Below are 17,051 nucleotides of genomic sequence, written 5' to 3'. Positions count from 1 at the left end.
TACAAAATGATCAGAGGATTAGATAGGGTGGACGGTGAGAGCCTTTTTCCTCGGATGGTGATGTCCAGCACGAGGGGCCATAGCTTTAAATTGAGGGGAGATAGATATAGGACAGATGTCAGAGGTAGGTTCTTTACTCAGAGAGTAGTAAGGGCGTGGAATGCCCTGCCTGCAACATTAGTGGACTCGCCAACACTAAGGGCGCTCAAATGGTCATTGGATGGATTATGGATGATAAAGGAATAGTGTAGATGGGCTTTAGAGTGGTTTCCCAGGTCGGCGCAACATCGAGGCACCGCAGTACAGGCCGAAGGGCCTGTACTGCGCTGCAATGTTCTTTGTTCAATGTTCTATGATTACACCAACTATCCTTATCTGTTAAAACAATCTCCAGCAATTCAACAATGGAAGCCATCACAGCTGCAGAGACAACTCTACAACCTCAAGAACTTCTCTTCAGACAGTGCAACAGAGCTCAACTTCAAGAAAATCAGACCTGTGTCTAACAGGGATTCATCGTGCTTTACATTTCTACGTATTGTTTTATCTTCATTTGTAATTGATGTTTGTGTGTACATATGTTAATAACGTCATCTTTTCTGGTTATAGAATTTACAGTGCAGAAGGAGGCCATTCGGCCCATCGAGTCTACACCGGCTCTTGGAAAGAGCACCCTACCCAAGGTCAACACCTCCACCCTTTCCCCATAACCCAGAAACCCACCCAACACTAAGGGCAATTTTGGACACTAAGGGGCAATTTATCATGGCCAACCCACCTAACCTGCACATCTTTGGACTGTGGGAGGAAACCGGAGCACCCGGAGGAAACCCACGCACACACGCGCGCACAGACAGTGATCCAAGCCGGAATCGAACCTGGGACCCTGGAGCTGTGAAGCAATTGTGCTATCCACAATGCTACCGTAGTATTCTGTAGCAGCCTGTATGCTTCTGTAGCAGCCAGAGGAATAGAGTGAAAGAAATTAATCTTTTCCTTTTTATGTAAAAAGGCTTTGCTGCTGGATTATTTGTTTAAATTGAATTACTTACTCCAAGAGTAAAATAAACACACTCATGTACAAATACCTTGATCATGGATGACTTTCGGGGATCATTTTTAAAGCGTTTGTCACAGATTGTAAGCATAGTGATACAATGCACCTATTTGACTGGTATATAATTTTAAACAGGTTTAGAATTGTAACAAGCTAAAGATTTTTCTATTTGTTCATTGGTTATAGGCATGGCTGGCTAGGTGAGCATTTATTGAGAAGATGGTGGTGAGTTGCCTTCTTGAATCGCTGCAGTCCATGTGGTGTAGATACACCAACAGTGCTGTTAGGGAGACAGTTCCAGGATTTTGACCCAGCAACTGTGAAGGCAAAGTTCCAAGTCGGGATGGTTTGTGGCTTGGAGTGGAACTTCCAAGTGGTGGTGTTCCTATCTGTCTGTTTCTAGATGGTAAAGGTCGTGGGTTTGGAAGATGCTGTCAAAGAAGCCTTGGTGAGTTGCTGCACTGCATCCTTATAGATGGTACACACTGCTGCTACTGTAAAGGTGGAAGAAGTCAATGTTGAATGTGGTGGATGTGGTGCCAATCAAGTGGGATGCTTTGTCCTGAATGGTCTCAAGCTCCTAGAATATTATTGGAGCTGTACTCATCCAAGCAAGTGGAAAGTATTCCATCACACTCCTAACTTGTGCCTTGTAGGTGTTGGACAGGCTTTGGGGGGTCAGGAGATGAGTTAATCACCATAGAATTCCAGCTTCTGACCTGATTTTGTAGCCACAGTATTGACATGGATGGTCCAGCTCAATTTCTGGTCAATGATGACACCAGGATTTTAATATTGGGGGATTCAGTGATGGTAATGTTATTGAATGTCAAAGGGAGATGGTTGAATTCTCTCTCATTGGAAATGGTCATTGCCTGGCACCTGAATGACGTGAATGTTACTTGCCACTTATCATCTCCAGGTCTTGCTACATATCGGCTTGGACTGCTTCATTATCTGAGGAGTCGCAAATGGTCCTGAACATTGTGCAATCACCAGTGAGCATCAGCAAGTCAATTTGTTTTTCCTTTCTAACTATCATTTGTAGGAATTGTTTTTATATAGTCTATAACTAATATTGTATCTCAGTTAAATTACTCTTAAAAATATTCGAAAAACGCCCAAATGGTTTCCTTGAAAATTCAAACACTGCCATACGCTGACAACTCAAAGATGGATACTTTATTTGTGCTCAGAAAATCATTGGCAACACAAAATAATGTTTTACAGCAACTGCCTAGAAATCCCTCATTCGCCTGAAAGATCCAATTGTTGAACAAGAGCTGCCCCAGTCACTGAATCTTTTGTATTCACCGGGTCTCATGAAGTACTGTCGACCTTTGTAGTTGGGATGTTCATAGAAGATCCAGTAACCGTCCATCACATGGCAGGAGTGGATGTCACGGTAACGGAAACGATCGTAGACAGATGGACAGTCATCCATGAATTCCATCATCTGTCCTCCAAAGTCAGGTCTCTCGTAAATCTTCATTCTGTAGTCTCCACCTTGGTACTGTATTACAGAATGAGAGAATAATAAAATAGTACAGCAGAGCAAGAAGCTGTTCAGCCCATCAGGAACTTTCAATTCACAATTTAGTTTGGTCCATAGCCCCAATCTTTCCTCATGTTCCTTCAATTTTTATACCTTCAAATATTTAACCAATTACCCTTTGAAGTCGATGGCTGAATCTTTATCCATCAGCCTATCAGTCGGTGAATGTGAAACCCATTGTTACAAATATAAGAGTGTTTTGTTTTTGAACTGTATATTTATTTTTTGATCAAAAGGAGGAAATAAGGAGGATCATCTGACTTGCTCTGAATTCTACTGACAGCAAGCTTGGTTAAACCTTGATCGTTAAAGGCTACTAGGAAGAAGGTGCAAGTCATTCACACTTACAGACAACGGCAGAAGCAATTGTGCAGACAGTGGATATATTGTTAGTCTTGACAATCCCAGGAAGGTGTTCAGAATATGAGGCTTTATAAATGGTTATACTTCAAAGTTGGAAGTCTAAAGGATAGCTAATCAGTGTTTCTACCTGGATAATAAACAAAGATGATTGACATTGCACTGGAGATGGGCTTTGAGAGAGGGAGGTCTTTGAGAGAGGAAGTCATTTATAGAACTGGGTTACAGGCTTTCCTAAAGATAGCCTCAAAACTCACAGACAAGTCTGTCAAAATCTGATGCAGAGAGAGTAAGAAAGAACAGTTACAGGCAGTCACTCTCTAGTGTTCATCACACAGAAATACAGGTAGGAGCTTGCGCTCAGATTGAAAAGACTAAATTCACATGGATTTAGAATGAGGCTGGTAGATTTGCCTAACTTGAGCAAGAGGGAGAATGTCTAGGAAAAATGCTTACCAAGAAGATAGTCCTGGTGTTAAATTTCACCAGGCTGGGAAAGAACATAACAGAAGTAACCCTGAAGAGGTAAGAATCACTTTGGACAGGATATAGGAGAATAGGATGTCTACTTAAGTAGCAGTGTGAAATATAGCAATAGCATGGAATTGTAGGTGTTAAGGGATAAAGTTCTTTTCCATAATTTAAAGTATAAGTTGCCTATGAAATAATGTTTAGTTAGTGTTAATTTTGGTTTGCTTGTTATAGTAAAAGTCTTAAAATGGAGTTCAGAACATTGTGCAAAAAATGTTTTCCTCGTGTCACCTCTGATTCTTTTGCCAATGACTTTAAATCTCTGGTTATTGACTCTTCAGGCATTGGAAATAGGTTTTATTTATTTACTTTATGTACCCATCATGTTTATAAACATTTCTATCAAATCTCCTTCATTCTTCTGCACGCGAAGGACAACCTCACTTCTTCAATCTATCCACACAACCAATCGCTCATCCTTGGAGATGTTCTAGTTTATCTCATCTCTACCCCTCCAAACTCTTTCCTTCCTCAAGTGTGGCATCCAGAAATGGATACAGTAATTCAGCGGGATCGAAGTCCTGTTTGTATATGTTTAGAATAAATTTCTGGCACTTGCCCTCTATGCCTCTATTGAAAAAGCCTGTTACAATTCCAAGTTTCATGCCATCTGCAAATTTCTAAATTCTGTCTTGTACCCAACCCCCAAATGCTGGTCATTAATATATCTCAAAAACAGCCTGAGTACCAAACCTTCCCAGAAAGACACTGAATAGTCCAGTCCAAATAACAGCCATTCACCCCATCGCTGTTTACTATCCCTTAACCAATTTTGTGTTCCTGCTGCTTCTGCCCCTTTTGCCATATGGGTTTCAATTTTGCTGACAAACAATAAATATCTGTGATGAGACTGTAAGTATGTAGGGTGGGTCTTGCCTATGTCTATGGCATATTGTGTGGCTCACCCGTCCCATCAGTGAGGAACACGCCTTCGCCGGGACTGGAAGATCCCGCCCATATAGACTAATATAAAACCGAGAACGTCAAAGGAATAGCGAGGCTACCGTAAAATTAACAGTGTTTAGAGGACCTAATTTGTCTTTGCATAAGTGAACTTCATTTTTTTCTGGATAGAAAGTGCAGATCACTGAGTAACAAATTTATTGAGACTATATGGAACCTTAATTGTTGATTTTGACCTGTAAGGTAGCCAGATCTGATGTGGCATCGATTGCCTCCGTATTTTCAGCCTGGCACTAACTATCTTACTCCAACAGGATAGTGAACTCCCAAGAGTCCAGTAGAGCCACTACAATATTTAACATTTTGACCTTTCCTCTAGCACTGATACTTTGCAGGTAAGTTGGAGAACAGCTAGCCTGTTGAATTGAACAATTGCGCTGTCATTTCAATTTCATCTTGCCATGATGTGGCGATAAATGGCAGCAATAGAAAAAGCTATTGGAGTAAATATAGTATGTCGCGCAAGTATAAAACAGCAACATCGCTGCAATCAACATGTGCAATTATTGCAAGCTATTAGTTTTGTGTCTGGAATATACCACTGGTATTAAAACTTCTTTGATATAGTCTTCCATTTTAATGAAACGTCATTAAATAAAGAGATGAGACAACAGTGCAAACAAAAATGAATAATGCAAGCAACAAACGATTTAGTCAAATTTGTATCTTACGTATGGGTAGGTGCGACATGATCTGATGCTGTCATTGAATCCCATCCAGCGCTGGTAGTCAGGATATTCTCCCCTGTTCAGAACATACTGGTATCCCATGTAATTGGGTTTCTCATACACCACCCACCAGTCACTCTCAACACGGATGGAGTTACAGCGGTTGAAGTAAGAGTGCAGGTCGGCACAGTCAGCGCTACACTCATAGTGCCGACCCTGGAAGTTCCTGTCTTCGTAAAAGATGATCTATGGGGAAACATAGAGTTATAGCTCAATAATTTAACAAGGTGTGCTGCTTTGGCACTGTATAAACATGTAAACTTCCATGTGTGAATTAAAAATGTGGACCTTACCTTTCCCATTTTGAGTTCAGAGTTAGACAACTGCTCGCTGAATGTGTCCCTGTTTCCGACAGAATGGTATTTATAGTCTGGACTGGAAGGTCAATGTAAAGAATGCATTATTATTCTGATGACTCAGAACTGTACATCAGCAAAACAAAACAATAGAGCAGTCCCGTACAATGCAAAAGCTACTCCTTTTTATATGTATTTAAAGACCAGTCATCAGATCTTTTCATTTTGCTTTTGCCTCATTTTAATTATTCTGTCACTGAATAATTGAAGGAGAGTTCATGATGCTTCTCAGCTTAAGTGTATGGCATGCATTCAAAATGTCGAATTTAATTTGTGTTCCTTGTTTCTTTCCTTAAAAATACTACTTTTTTCCTCGGAACTTCCCAAAAAATAATGTAGACCAGGCATGGGATTGATTGAAATTGGTCCTGGCATAAATAAAATCTACGCATGCGTCACAAAGTTAATGATGTTGGCTCATAGCATTGGCCACACTTAATGCTTTTTCACTGTTGTAATGCAAAAGTCTTTTATAACTCCCGTTCTTCACATTCTAATCCTGAAATAATTTACGACAACGCAGATCTACATATTTATTTTCATTCTTTTTGGGGTTGATAGGATAGAAGCTTGCCATAAATGGATGGGTAAACAACACTTCCGAATAGCACATTGGGTGTGAAGATTCCGCATTGACTGCAGTGTTGAAGACGGTGATTCACCATCGTCTTCTCAAAACCAATTAGGGACTGGCAATAAAAGGTGTCCTTGGCAATGATGCCCACATCCCATGAAAGAATAGATTTAAGAAATCTAAAGTTAAATTTGGGGGCATTTTTTAAGTTCCGAAATAATTTTGATACCAGCTCTGAAAGCCAAGACTTGCCACAGAGTAAGATCTTTAAAAGAGGTAGAAATTCCACCAAGAACCGAATGACAATATTCAAATTACTTTGACCCGAGAACATTGCCCAGGATCAGGGGTGAGCTGTTCGTCAAATGAAACTTCGACGTCACCAATTTTCCAGAAACAGGACAATTTAGGATAATAAATTATTTAGAAAAACACGGAAAGGAAATGGAAGTTAGTAGCCTTTTAGTTTTATCGGTGAGCACAGAAAAATTACAAAATTTACAAATTTTATCAAGGGTTGAAGTAGAATATTTCCCCCAAAAGTAGTCAAGCCCATGGATCGGTCAAAGTCCATCAATTAGACAACAATTGTTGATTGAAGTTTGTACTAATATGCTATATTCCTCTTTCTTTGTGCAATCACCCACGGAACGAGGTATCCTTTCCTCACAAAAACACCTCGCCACTGCTGGGGTCTGGTTTGGGATCGTAATAGTCAGGACCTAAGTATCAGCCACAACATTGTCCATCTGTACAGATACTTTCCGAGCCAGAGCCATCCTCATCCTGCTGGTCCAGGCGCTGGGATGTAGACAGCTGGGTTCCTGGCTGGGTTCCTGGCATGGAAAGGGCGTAAGTACTGCCGGTTGGGCATCGTGTAGCGCGGGTTCCCGCTTCTTGAGGTGGTCCAAATGTTTCCGCTGAACTCTCCCCTGAATCCTAACATTGTCGGAGACCAGTCCTGTTCTCTCCAGCACGACACCTGGGAACCAAAGTGCCCCGTCTCCAAAGTTATATTTATTTGTTCATGTGATATTCGCATTGCAGGCTGGGCCTCAGTTATTGCCCATCCGTAATTGTCCTTGAGGGGCCAGTTAAGAGTCAACCACCTTGCTGGAGTCACATTTCCTTCCCTAAAGGACATTAGTGAACCAGATGGGTTTTTACAACAATTGACAATGGTTTCATGGTGAAACTTAGACTTTTAATTCCAGATTTTTATTGATTTCAAATTTCACCATCTGCAGTAGTGGGTTTTGAACTTGGGTCCCCAAAGCATTATTCTGGGTCTCTGGTTTACTAGTCCTGTGACAATACCACTATGCCACTGTCTCCTCCGGACATAGACCTCATCCCCCAAGTGTAACTGTCACCCTGGCGTCCTACGGTCATGGTGTCGCTTCTGCACCGGCACTTTACCACCAAAGTTCGGAAATGTGAGGCTCAACAGGGTTCCATGCGATCAGCCCATCAGCAGCTCTGCAGAGGCAATGACCATAGTCATGTGTGGCATTGTGCAATAGTTAAACAGGAACCTTGCCAGTTGCCTGTACGTGGAGTCCCTGGTTTGCTATTTTATGCTCCTTTTGAAAGTCTGGACCACCCTTTCCGGAAGACCATTTGATGAGGGATGGTACGGGACAGTCCTGATATGTCAGATGATATTCCATTTTGCAAACGTAGCAAACCCCTCACTCATGAAGAGCGACCCAGTGACCATCACCAGGACCGGAGGGATTCCATGGGTGCTGAACAAGCACCGCAGTTTTTCAACTGTGGCCCTGGACATCTTCAAGGCCATTGTGTAGATGTCAAACCACTTCGGTTGGCCGTTCACAACGAGGAACATTGATCCCATGAGAGGCCTTGCAAAGTCGGCATGCAGCCACACCCATTGGCATCCCAACCATTCCCATGAATGAAGAAAGGCCATTGACGGGAGCTTCTGATGCTCCTGACATGCCGGGCAGCTGCATATCACCCTTTCATTGTCCCCATCGATGCTGGGTCGCCAAACATAACTACAGGCCAACACCTTCATCTTAGAGGTGCCCGGGTCACCACAGTGTAGATCCTTCAGCAGGGACTCCTGACCCTGCAATGGGATTATTATGCAAGTTCCCCAAATATGACACCTTCCTCCAAGCTGAGCTCTGAGAGCTTCTGGGCAAACAGCTGTCGAGCTACAGGAAGGGGTCCGCTGATTTCCACCACTCAAAAGCACGTGGCGGAGTTTCGCTAGTTTATGATCCGCTGCGTCAATGCTCACACCTGAGCAGCCGTTACTGGCAGGGTATCCATAAAATTAAGGTTCACAACCACTTCATCCACCATTGGCAGGGATGGGGAATTCACGGGCAATGGTAGACGACTGAGAGCGTTGACATGGGCAATTTTACTATCTGGGTTCTGTTGAAACGAATGGTCATAGACAGTGAGTAGAAGCACCCAATGCTGAATTCTAGCTGATGCGATGGGTGTGATTCCCTTATCTTCACTAAAAAGACCGAGCAGCGGCTTGTGAACATCCCCTCCTTCTTGATTTGATCATTTGTCACTCAGCATCCACCAGAATTCTCGAGGTTAAAGCGATGGGGCGTTCCTTGCCATGTTCCCATCTATGGTCCAACACGGCCCCAATGCCATAAGGGATGGCATTGCATGTTAGGATTAGCGCCTGCTGCAACTTGCAATTTAACTAACACACTGAAATGTGAAACATAAAATGTGAAAACCAACAAAAACTTTTTTTGTAAAAGGATTTAGCGGCCGAGTTGGATCATAGAACATAGAACAGTACAGCACAGAACAGGCCCTTTGGCCCTCGATGTTGTGCCGAGCCATGATCACCCTACTCAAACCCACGTATCCACCCTATACCCGTAACCCAATAACCCCCCCCTTAACCTTACCTTTTAGGACACTACGGGCAATTTAGCATGGCCAATCCACCTAACCCGCACATCTTTTGGATTGTGGGAGGAAACCGGAGCACCCGGAGGAAACCCACGCACACACGGGGAGGACGTGCAGACTCCACACAGACAGTGACCCAGCCGGGAATCGAACCTGGGACCCTGGAGCTGTGAAGCATTTATGCTAACCACCATGCTACCGTGTTGCCCAATCATAGTGATTGAGGAGCTGTATTGGCGACAGATGCTTTTTTACCACGGTGAATGCTTTGTCTTGCAAGGCACCCCACCTCTGGTCCTTCTTCAACAGTATTTGGAGTGGATCCAGAAAGGTTGATGATGAACATTCCATGATTATTTACCAGGCCTAGAAATGACCGGAGTTCAGTGGCGTTCTTTGGGGTTGGAACCCCTTTTCTGGCCCGAACCTTGTCCTCCACTGGGTGGTGTTACGACACCCTGGGCAAGTGCACACACAATTTCAGCCTCACTCATCCTGGAGTCACAACACAAGTGAATGAGCCAGTAATTCTTATAAGCATACCTGAAGTCTTTGGCCTTTGGCTGCCCAGTAATGACAGTCACCAGGTTTGTAAGTTTAAACACAATTACTGTTTATTTATAACAATAACAAATATGAAATACACAGTAAATACAGTTGGTCAAATATTAATAAATGCCCAACTCCTATTTTAACTTGCTTCTCCACCTGCTATACACACACAAGACAGACAAACACAGAGGGCTTGAAAAGGAGAAAAATGTAAGTGAGAGAGAAAAGAGTCTTTGCTTCAGATTATGGTTCTCAGCATGCTTTCTTCACAGTAGGCTTTGTTTTGCAGCCTGTACTCACAATTTACCTGGAGAAGCAGAGTCCCTGTTTCATCAAACTCTGTTTTTGGTTCCTGGCATGCCCTCAGACACTGTAGTTTCAGAAATCCAACACCCAAGGGCTTATTGGAGAGAAAGTCAACTGGTTCCTTCCTGGGAGTGACAGCCCTCACAGCAGGCTTTCTGGAGAGATTTTAGTTGGATCATTTTGGAGAGGCTTAACAACAGTTTTCTGGAGAGGAATTAGTTGGATATTTTTGGAGATCCTTAGCCACTTCTTTCTGGAGAGGATTTAGCTGGATCTTTTATCTCCGTGCTGCTGGAATCGAAGCTTAAAGCTCCTTAGATCTCTGAATCATTTCAGTAGGATAAGATCCAAGCACCACCCATTACGAGGCAGAGTACAGCCTTTGAGCCAATTCACAGCCAAATCAATCCAACCAAGTCCCAGCCAATCCCTGTCATTGGTGCCAGTCAGTGTACACCTCCTGTTTAAACCAGCACAGACTAGCACAGTGATCGCTCCTGCTGCTGAAATCCTCTGCTAGAATTCAAGGCACAGGCCACCTGCCTTAATGACGCATGACCATTAATCATTCATAAATCAAAAATGCGACAGCAAAATAGAAGAATGATGAAATAAGGGAATAAACAGTGTAGACCACCCCTATCCACCCTGTATCCTAAGTAAGTCACAGCTCTAGCGCAGAATACACACTTGCTCCTCTTTAGCCGGACGCCCACTTAGGAAAGCCACCTGAGCACCTTTTGCAGGTTGTCCATATGCTTCTTCTCTGTGGTACCCATGATGAGCACGCCATCTAGATAGACGGCAACCTTGAGCAGATCCTGCAGTAAACGTTCAATTACACGCTGGAAAATCACTGGGGTAGATGATACCCCAAACAGGAGGCATGTGTATTTAAATTACCCCCTATGGGTGTTTGTGGTCATAAATTGTCCGGACACTGGATTTAGCTCCATCTGTAAATATGCATGGCCAATATCAAGCTTTGTAAAAGAACACTCTGCAGCCAATTTTGCATGCAAATCTTCCATTCTAGGCATCGTGTACTGCTATAGGTGTGAAGCTCTGTTTACCATGAGTTTATAAACCGCGCAGAGTCAGACAGATTTGTCAGGGTTCATTACCTGCAACACAGGTGTGGCCCACTCTGCAAATGTAAATGGAGTAAAATCTCCAGATCCTTCAGGCGCTGCAGCTCTGTGTCAAGCTTGTCAAGCAATGCGTGGGGACAGGCCTCACCCTAAAGTACCAGAGCTGAGTATCAGGATATACATAGATATGAGCCTTCGGCCTTTTTACCCTGCCCAGATCCCCCGGGAAAACTTTGGGATTTTTGTCCCGTATGTCGTACAGATTCCCAATGCCCATCCTAGAAATCCGTTGTTAGTTGAAACAGAGGACTCGCAACCAGTCACACCCCAGCAAATTGGGCTCCAGTCACCGTACCACAGCTAAGGGAAATCAGGCCGGTTTTGCCTGTGGGTTACCGGAGTTACAGTGGCCCCCACGATGCTCAATGGCTCGCTGGAATATGTCGCCTTGGTGTCACGCAATGCCAACTGTATGATCCCTGAGCAAAGTCATCAAAATGTCTGATGGTCCACGGTGGAGATGGCAACTCCAGTGTCCATTTCCATCACTACAGGGTGACCATATACTTGTAACGTGACCCTTCAGTGCCGTGATGCAGTTCAGCTACGTCAAACAGTCCTCCTCATCTGGGGGGGGCACATGCAAGGCCCTGGCTTGCGGTGATCTCAGCGGCTGCCTTGGACAGCATTCTCTGTGCCAAATCTAGGGGTACTGGCTGTCACATAGCCTCTGACCACACATTTGGCAACTGTGGCCGGCTCTCCCCTTTGTTCTCAGGGGAAGATTGCCACAGGTCAGCGATGGCTCTTGACTTGCTTGGCCCGGCTGCAGAAATGCCTCTGGGGTTGCCTTTTGATAGGTGATCTGGCCTCACCATCATTAGCCCATGATGCAGTGGGAGTTTGAGACAGAGAGTAGGCCAAACTATGGACACCATTGTCCACAGACACCTCCAGCTCTTGCACCCCTTTCTCTGCATGTTCATGGGGCAGTGACAGTTCAATGACCTGCTTTAAATTGAAGGAGGGCTCTGCCAATAGTTTCCTCTGAGTGGCCATGTTGTTTAGCCCAAAAATCAGCTTATCTCTCAACATTTCGGAGAGGGATGACCCAAACTCGCAATGCACTGCCAGTCTCCTCAGGCGAGTCAGGAAGTCATTGACTTAGTCACCTGGAGACCGCACTGCCATGTTAAATCTATACCTCTGCATGATAACGGAAGGGTTACGGACATAATGTGCACCTACCAATGCGACCAGCTCGTCAAATAATTTGGTGTCTGGTGCGGCCAGGTAATTGAGACTCTTCAGAATTCCAAATGTTAGGCCCCACAAGGGGTCAGAAAGAGGAGTTTCTGACATTCTTCCCCTAAGGGCAGCATGGTAGCACAGTGGTTAGCACTGTGGCTTCAAAGCTCCAGGGTCCCAGGTTCGATTCTCGGCTTGGGTCACTATCTGTGAGGAGTCTTCATGTTCTCCCTGTGTGTGCGTGGGTTTCCTCCGGGTGCTCCGGTTTCCTCCCACAGTCCAAAGACGTGCAGGTGAGGTGGATTGGCCATACTAAATTGCCCTTAGTGTCCAAAAAGGATAGGAGGAGTTATTGGGTTACGGGGATAGGGTGAAAGTGAGGGCTTAAGTGGGTCAGTGCAGACAGGATAGGCTGAATAGCCTCCTTCTGCACTGTATGTTCTATGTTTTATAAAATACCGTTAGCCTAGAATAAGTACCTCTTGGGTTCAGCATACTGGTTCCAGTCTTCCAGGCCTGCATCGAAGGCTTCTAGCTCACGGAACAGTGGCAGCTTAAACTTTTATGGCCACATGTTCCTGGATAGTAATCATCCGGGACGACTGGGCTGTTCCTCAAGTGAGTCTGGAGTCTCCTTTATCTTTGTTGCTACTTTAGTAGAGGAAGCCAGCGCTAGTGAACATAGGCTTATTGAACTATGTACAATGCTCTTCCCATGGCAGTAACTCTCTCCAAATCCAGTCCCTGTTGGAACAATCAACAGGTCCGGCCCCTGCTTGGGCTGGCTTCATATGTAAGTCAACAAGCTTTCCGACCCATTATCTGGGAAGCTCGTACTCGATGAGTCCCACAGGGAGATCCACAATGGTTTCCCCGTGGTCCTCGTGGAGTTATGGCACTACTTTTTCTTCATTGACTTGTGCTTGGAAGTTCTGGACTGCCTCTCAACATAATGCAAAGCCTCAGAATTTCTCCGCTCAATACTATTCAGCAGACCATTAATTACCTCAGAGCTTCTGTGCATGGCAGCAGCATCCTTGACAGTATGTTTCTCTTTTCTAACCTGCCTGCTAGCTTTTAATGACTCATGAACAAGAACATCCAGGTCTCTTTGGACATCAACACTTCCCATCCTCTCACCATTTCAGACGTGCTCTGCCTTTCAGGTTTTTCTATCAAACTTCACACTCATTCACATTATGCTCCATCTGCCAAGTTCCTGCCCATTCACTCAGCCAGTCCAAGGTCCCTTTGAATCGCCCTTGCATCCCCCTCACAACTTGTGTGATAGCAAATTTGGAATTATTTCATTTAATCCCAACGTCTAAATCACTGATATAGATTGTGAACGGCTGTGGCCCCATCACTGATCCTTGTGGAACCCACCTAGTAACAGCCTGCCATCCTGAGAATGATTTGTCTATTCGTTGATGTCTCAGTACTATCACATATTGATCAATATTCTCCCTCTCTCCTTGAGTTCTGGTATTAAACACAGCATTCACAAATAACATCAGCAGACTGTTCAAAATACATCTTCAAGACCTCCAAAATTTTACAGGACTGGTTTATTTGCTCCTCATTGAGTTCTAGGATGCTATACAGCTCTTCCCAGCACTGACAACAGACTTGCTATTCTTATTTGTTCAAGTTCCTTCTTTAACTCTCTGACAATTGTTTCAACCACATTGGGAGGAGCAGGACTATTATCTAGCCCCGCTTCTCCACTTACAGCGCCAGGGTCCCAGGTTCGATTCCCGGCTTGGGTAACTGTCTGTACAAAGTCTGCACGTTTTCCCTGTGTCTGCTTGCGCCCTTGAGGAACCACTTGAGAGTTGAGAATATTTTGTTTCTTAAACAGTCAACATTAACAAATATTTGAAAATAAACTATGTAACATTCGACAAATCACACTAACCATTAAACAACAAGGAAATATCACTGTTCCATATTGGTACCAATACAAAGCTAGATCAGCTCATTTTCACAAAAAAACACAAACACACAGGGCGGGATTCTCCGTCCTGCCACACCAGTTTTCTGGTGCGGTGCGCCCCCACCAGAAGCGGGATTCTCCGTCCCGCCAGCCAGCCAATGAGGTTTCCCATTTTGGGCAGCCCCATAAGTCAGGAAATGCCTAGGCATGGGTGCGCTGCCGGCGCAACGGAGAATCCCGACAGTGGAGAATCCAGCCCAAGGTATGCCTTGCCAAGTCCAGACATTTGTATAGAAATTATCTGTCCATCGATGTGTTACTTGTTCCATGTATCACTGCCATTCTCCATCCAGGAACCGCAGCTGTGCAGGCCCTTCCACACGGCTCAATCTCACTGGAACCAAATCCTGGCATCCACATATTCCACTGACGCTCAAGGTGCAGTTGAACATCCTTGACTTCCAGCATGTTTAACCCATGGTGATGTGTCAGGTATATGCAGCACTCACCACACCAGCAAAAAAACCATCAGCAATCTGCAAAAGCATTTCTTCAACAGCGTCATCAAGTGGCCCATTTGGATCAATGCCATGCCCCAGGTCCCGCAGCATCTTCTTGCTTCAAACCAGATTGCCTTCTGGATTCATACGTACAAAGGTTAATATTGTACAGCTGCAGCAGACAGATGTCACTTAGTTATTTGGCCCAGTGTTCCTGGATTCAAGGGAAATGATATTTACACCATTTAGTCCAAATGCAGCCTTGATTGTGATTTTTACCTTGCAGCAAATTCAGTCTGACTATGTCGGCTCAGGTCCTATTAAAGGAATTGGCCTTCACCGCTATGTCTGGCTCTTTATGAACAATCCCAGCAACTGAAATGTGATGAACAATGGGTGACCAACCGATCAGGTGGTAGGCATGGGACAGTCAAACCTGCAGCATTTCATAAGAAGTACAACTTGGGTGCACCAGTCACAGGAACATGCTACCAGGCTGAATGGGATAACAATGCCCCAAAACTCTATGAACAGTTATCTGGAAGTAGAACATAATTATGATTTGCGTTTTTCTTTTACAAAACAAAATGCATTTCCTTGAAATAACAAATGTCATAGAAATACTTTGCCAGTTTTGCGCAGCCATCAAACTAATTTCAATAATGCACAATCATCCCCTGGACTAGACCCATCGCCTGGGGGACCATGCCAGGGATCCATGCAGCTCCAGCACCAAAATTCCAAATGTAGACTGTGCTGCCAGACTCAAACGTGCGCAGCTGCGTGTGCCAATGTGAGTCAACCTAGGAGCGATCCTGCCGTCGGCGGATCTGCACACCTATGTCGGGGAAAAATATGACTGAGATGAGCTCTGAGCCGTCGTCGTATTAGTAAATCTCCCGGTGCAACCCAGTGCTTTGAATGGGTGGGTTTGAGTGCCATCCTTGTCGCCAGTGTAGTGGACAAGGGAAGAGACTTCATGGAACTCATGGTAAGCTGGATAAGAACAAGGTTTATTTACACTATACGCAATAACCACAAGTACTACAACTCCTAACCCTGAAGGGATACCCTATCCGACCTGCACCCAGGCTGGGGTTTAGATACAGTGCAGCCCATCCCAGTCAGATTACTGGGGAGTTCATATTTCATGATGTAGGAGGGGAATCAGATACAACATAGTGCTTGGCCCCTGAGGGGGCCGTAACACAGAGGGTCCAGAAAACATTGATATCAATTCTACAGATCAAGCATCTTTATCAATCTCAGAAAATGATCACCATCCTCCAAGAGGAAAGCAAGTTCACCCAGACCTAAAGATGTTGTATATGTTCTTTAAGAATGTTTCCAAAAGGTTATAGAATTTAATCTATTCAATAGATATCTAATAATGTTAACTGGTCAGCAATAAGAAGTCTAACTCTAAAGAATTCTCACTGATTTGTACCAATCTAAGATACTCAATTCTAGATTTGCAATCTGCAGTCACAGCTGAATTATTGACATACCTGAACTCCTTTAGTTTCTTAAATTGACACTATTCATTAACAATTTGCATGTTTAATGTTTAAATAGCTCCACTATCGTCTTGAGGCTGGTTCATTGTGGGGAGAGGACTATCTTCCACATCTACCTGCATGGGGAAGGCTTGGTGGGAGAAATCATAGTGGATGGTCAAAGGATGGAGTAGAATGTGATGGTGGGGGCAGGACAAAATCATGACAAGTGTTCTGGTCATTGAGTGGGAAGAGTAGAGCAGACAGCTTGAAAACATGAAGGAGGTAAACGCTCGATGAGAGGAAAAAGATTACAGGTTTATTTTTTATTTAATTTATGGGATGGGGGCGTTGCTGGTTAGGCCAGATTTATTACTCATCCCTAGAAGCCCTTCAAAGGTGGTGGTGAGCTGCCTTCTTGTATCGCTGAAGTCCCTGAAGTGTAGGTACACCCACTGTGCTGTTAAGGAGGGAATTCCAGGATTTTGACCTAACAACAGTGAAGGAACGATGTGATGCTTCTATGGTAGCATGCCCCTTTAAGGGGATGAGTTCTCAAAGGGTCATATGACCCATCAGGCAAATCGGGTTGGAGTGCTCGAATGCTGGTGCTGGTGGAAGTGTGGAGTCATGGAGTGCAGTAGTCTTTATCTCACATTCTGTAAATCGGTATTTGCCTTAATACACTGTTTATTCGTTCATCTACTTGGTGGCCACCAGGTACTAAAGTTTCCAGGTGAGGATGGTGAGTGACTTGGAGAGGAGCCCGGGTGGTCCTTCAAGATGGTAGTGGTCGTGGGTTTGGAAGCTGCTTCCGAAGGAACCTTGGTGAGTTACTGTGATCCATCTTGCAGATGGTACACATGGCTGCCACTGTTCGTT

At 44.3% G+C, this 17,051-nt stretch overlaps 1 protein-coding gene across 1 annotated transcript; it reads right to left on the bottom strand.

Moving 5' to 3' along the window:
* Positions 1-2,221: 2,221 nt before the first annotated feature.
* LOC119961311 (gamma-crystallin M2-like) lies at positions 2,222-5,634 on the bottom strand. The gene is made up of 3 exons (XM_038788716.1): positions 5,488-5,634; positions 5,138-5,380; positions 2,222-2,570 (listed from the first exon to the last, which is right to left on the bottom strand). Exons 1-3 carry the CDS (start codon positions 5,494-5,496, stop codon positions 2,295-2,297), a joined length of 528 nt encoding a protein of 175 aa, XP_038644644.1. The 5' UTR covers positions 5,497-5,634; the 3' UTR covers positions 2,222-2,294.
* Positions 5,635-17,051: the final 11,417 nt, after the last annotated feature.

The sequence above is a fragment of the Scyliorhinus canicula genome, chromosome 2 (assembly GCF_902713615.1).
Source record: "Scyliorhinus canicula chromosome 2, sScyCan1.1, whole genome shotgun sequence".
NCBI classification, from domain to species: Eukaryota; Metazoa; Chordata; class Chondrichthyes; order Carcharhiniformes; family Scyliorhinidae; genus Scyliorhinus; species Scyliorhinus canicula.
Note: the sequence above shows the minus strand (reverse complement) of the source record. Positions and strands in the feature narration are given on the sequence as shown.

Bases quoted from the DNA above. Each gene is read 5' to 3' on its own strand.
- LOC119961311 (XM_038788716.1), bottom strand. The intron at 2,571-5,137 runs GTAAGATACAAA...TCTGTAATACAG, and splicing joins CATGTCGCACCTACCCATAC to TACCAAGGTGGAGACTACAG.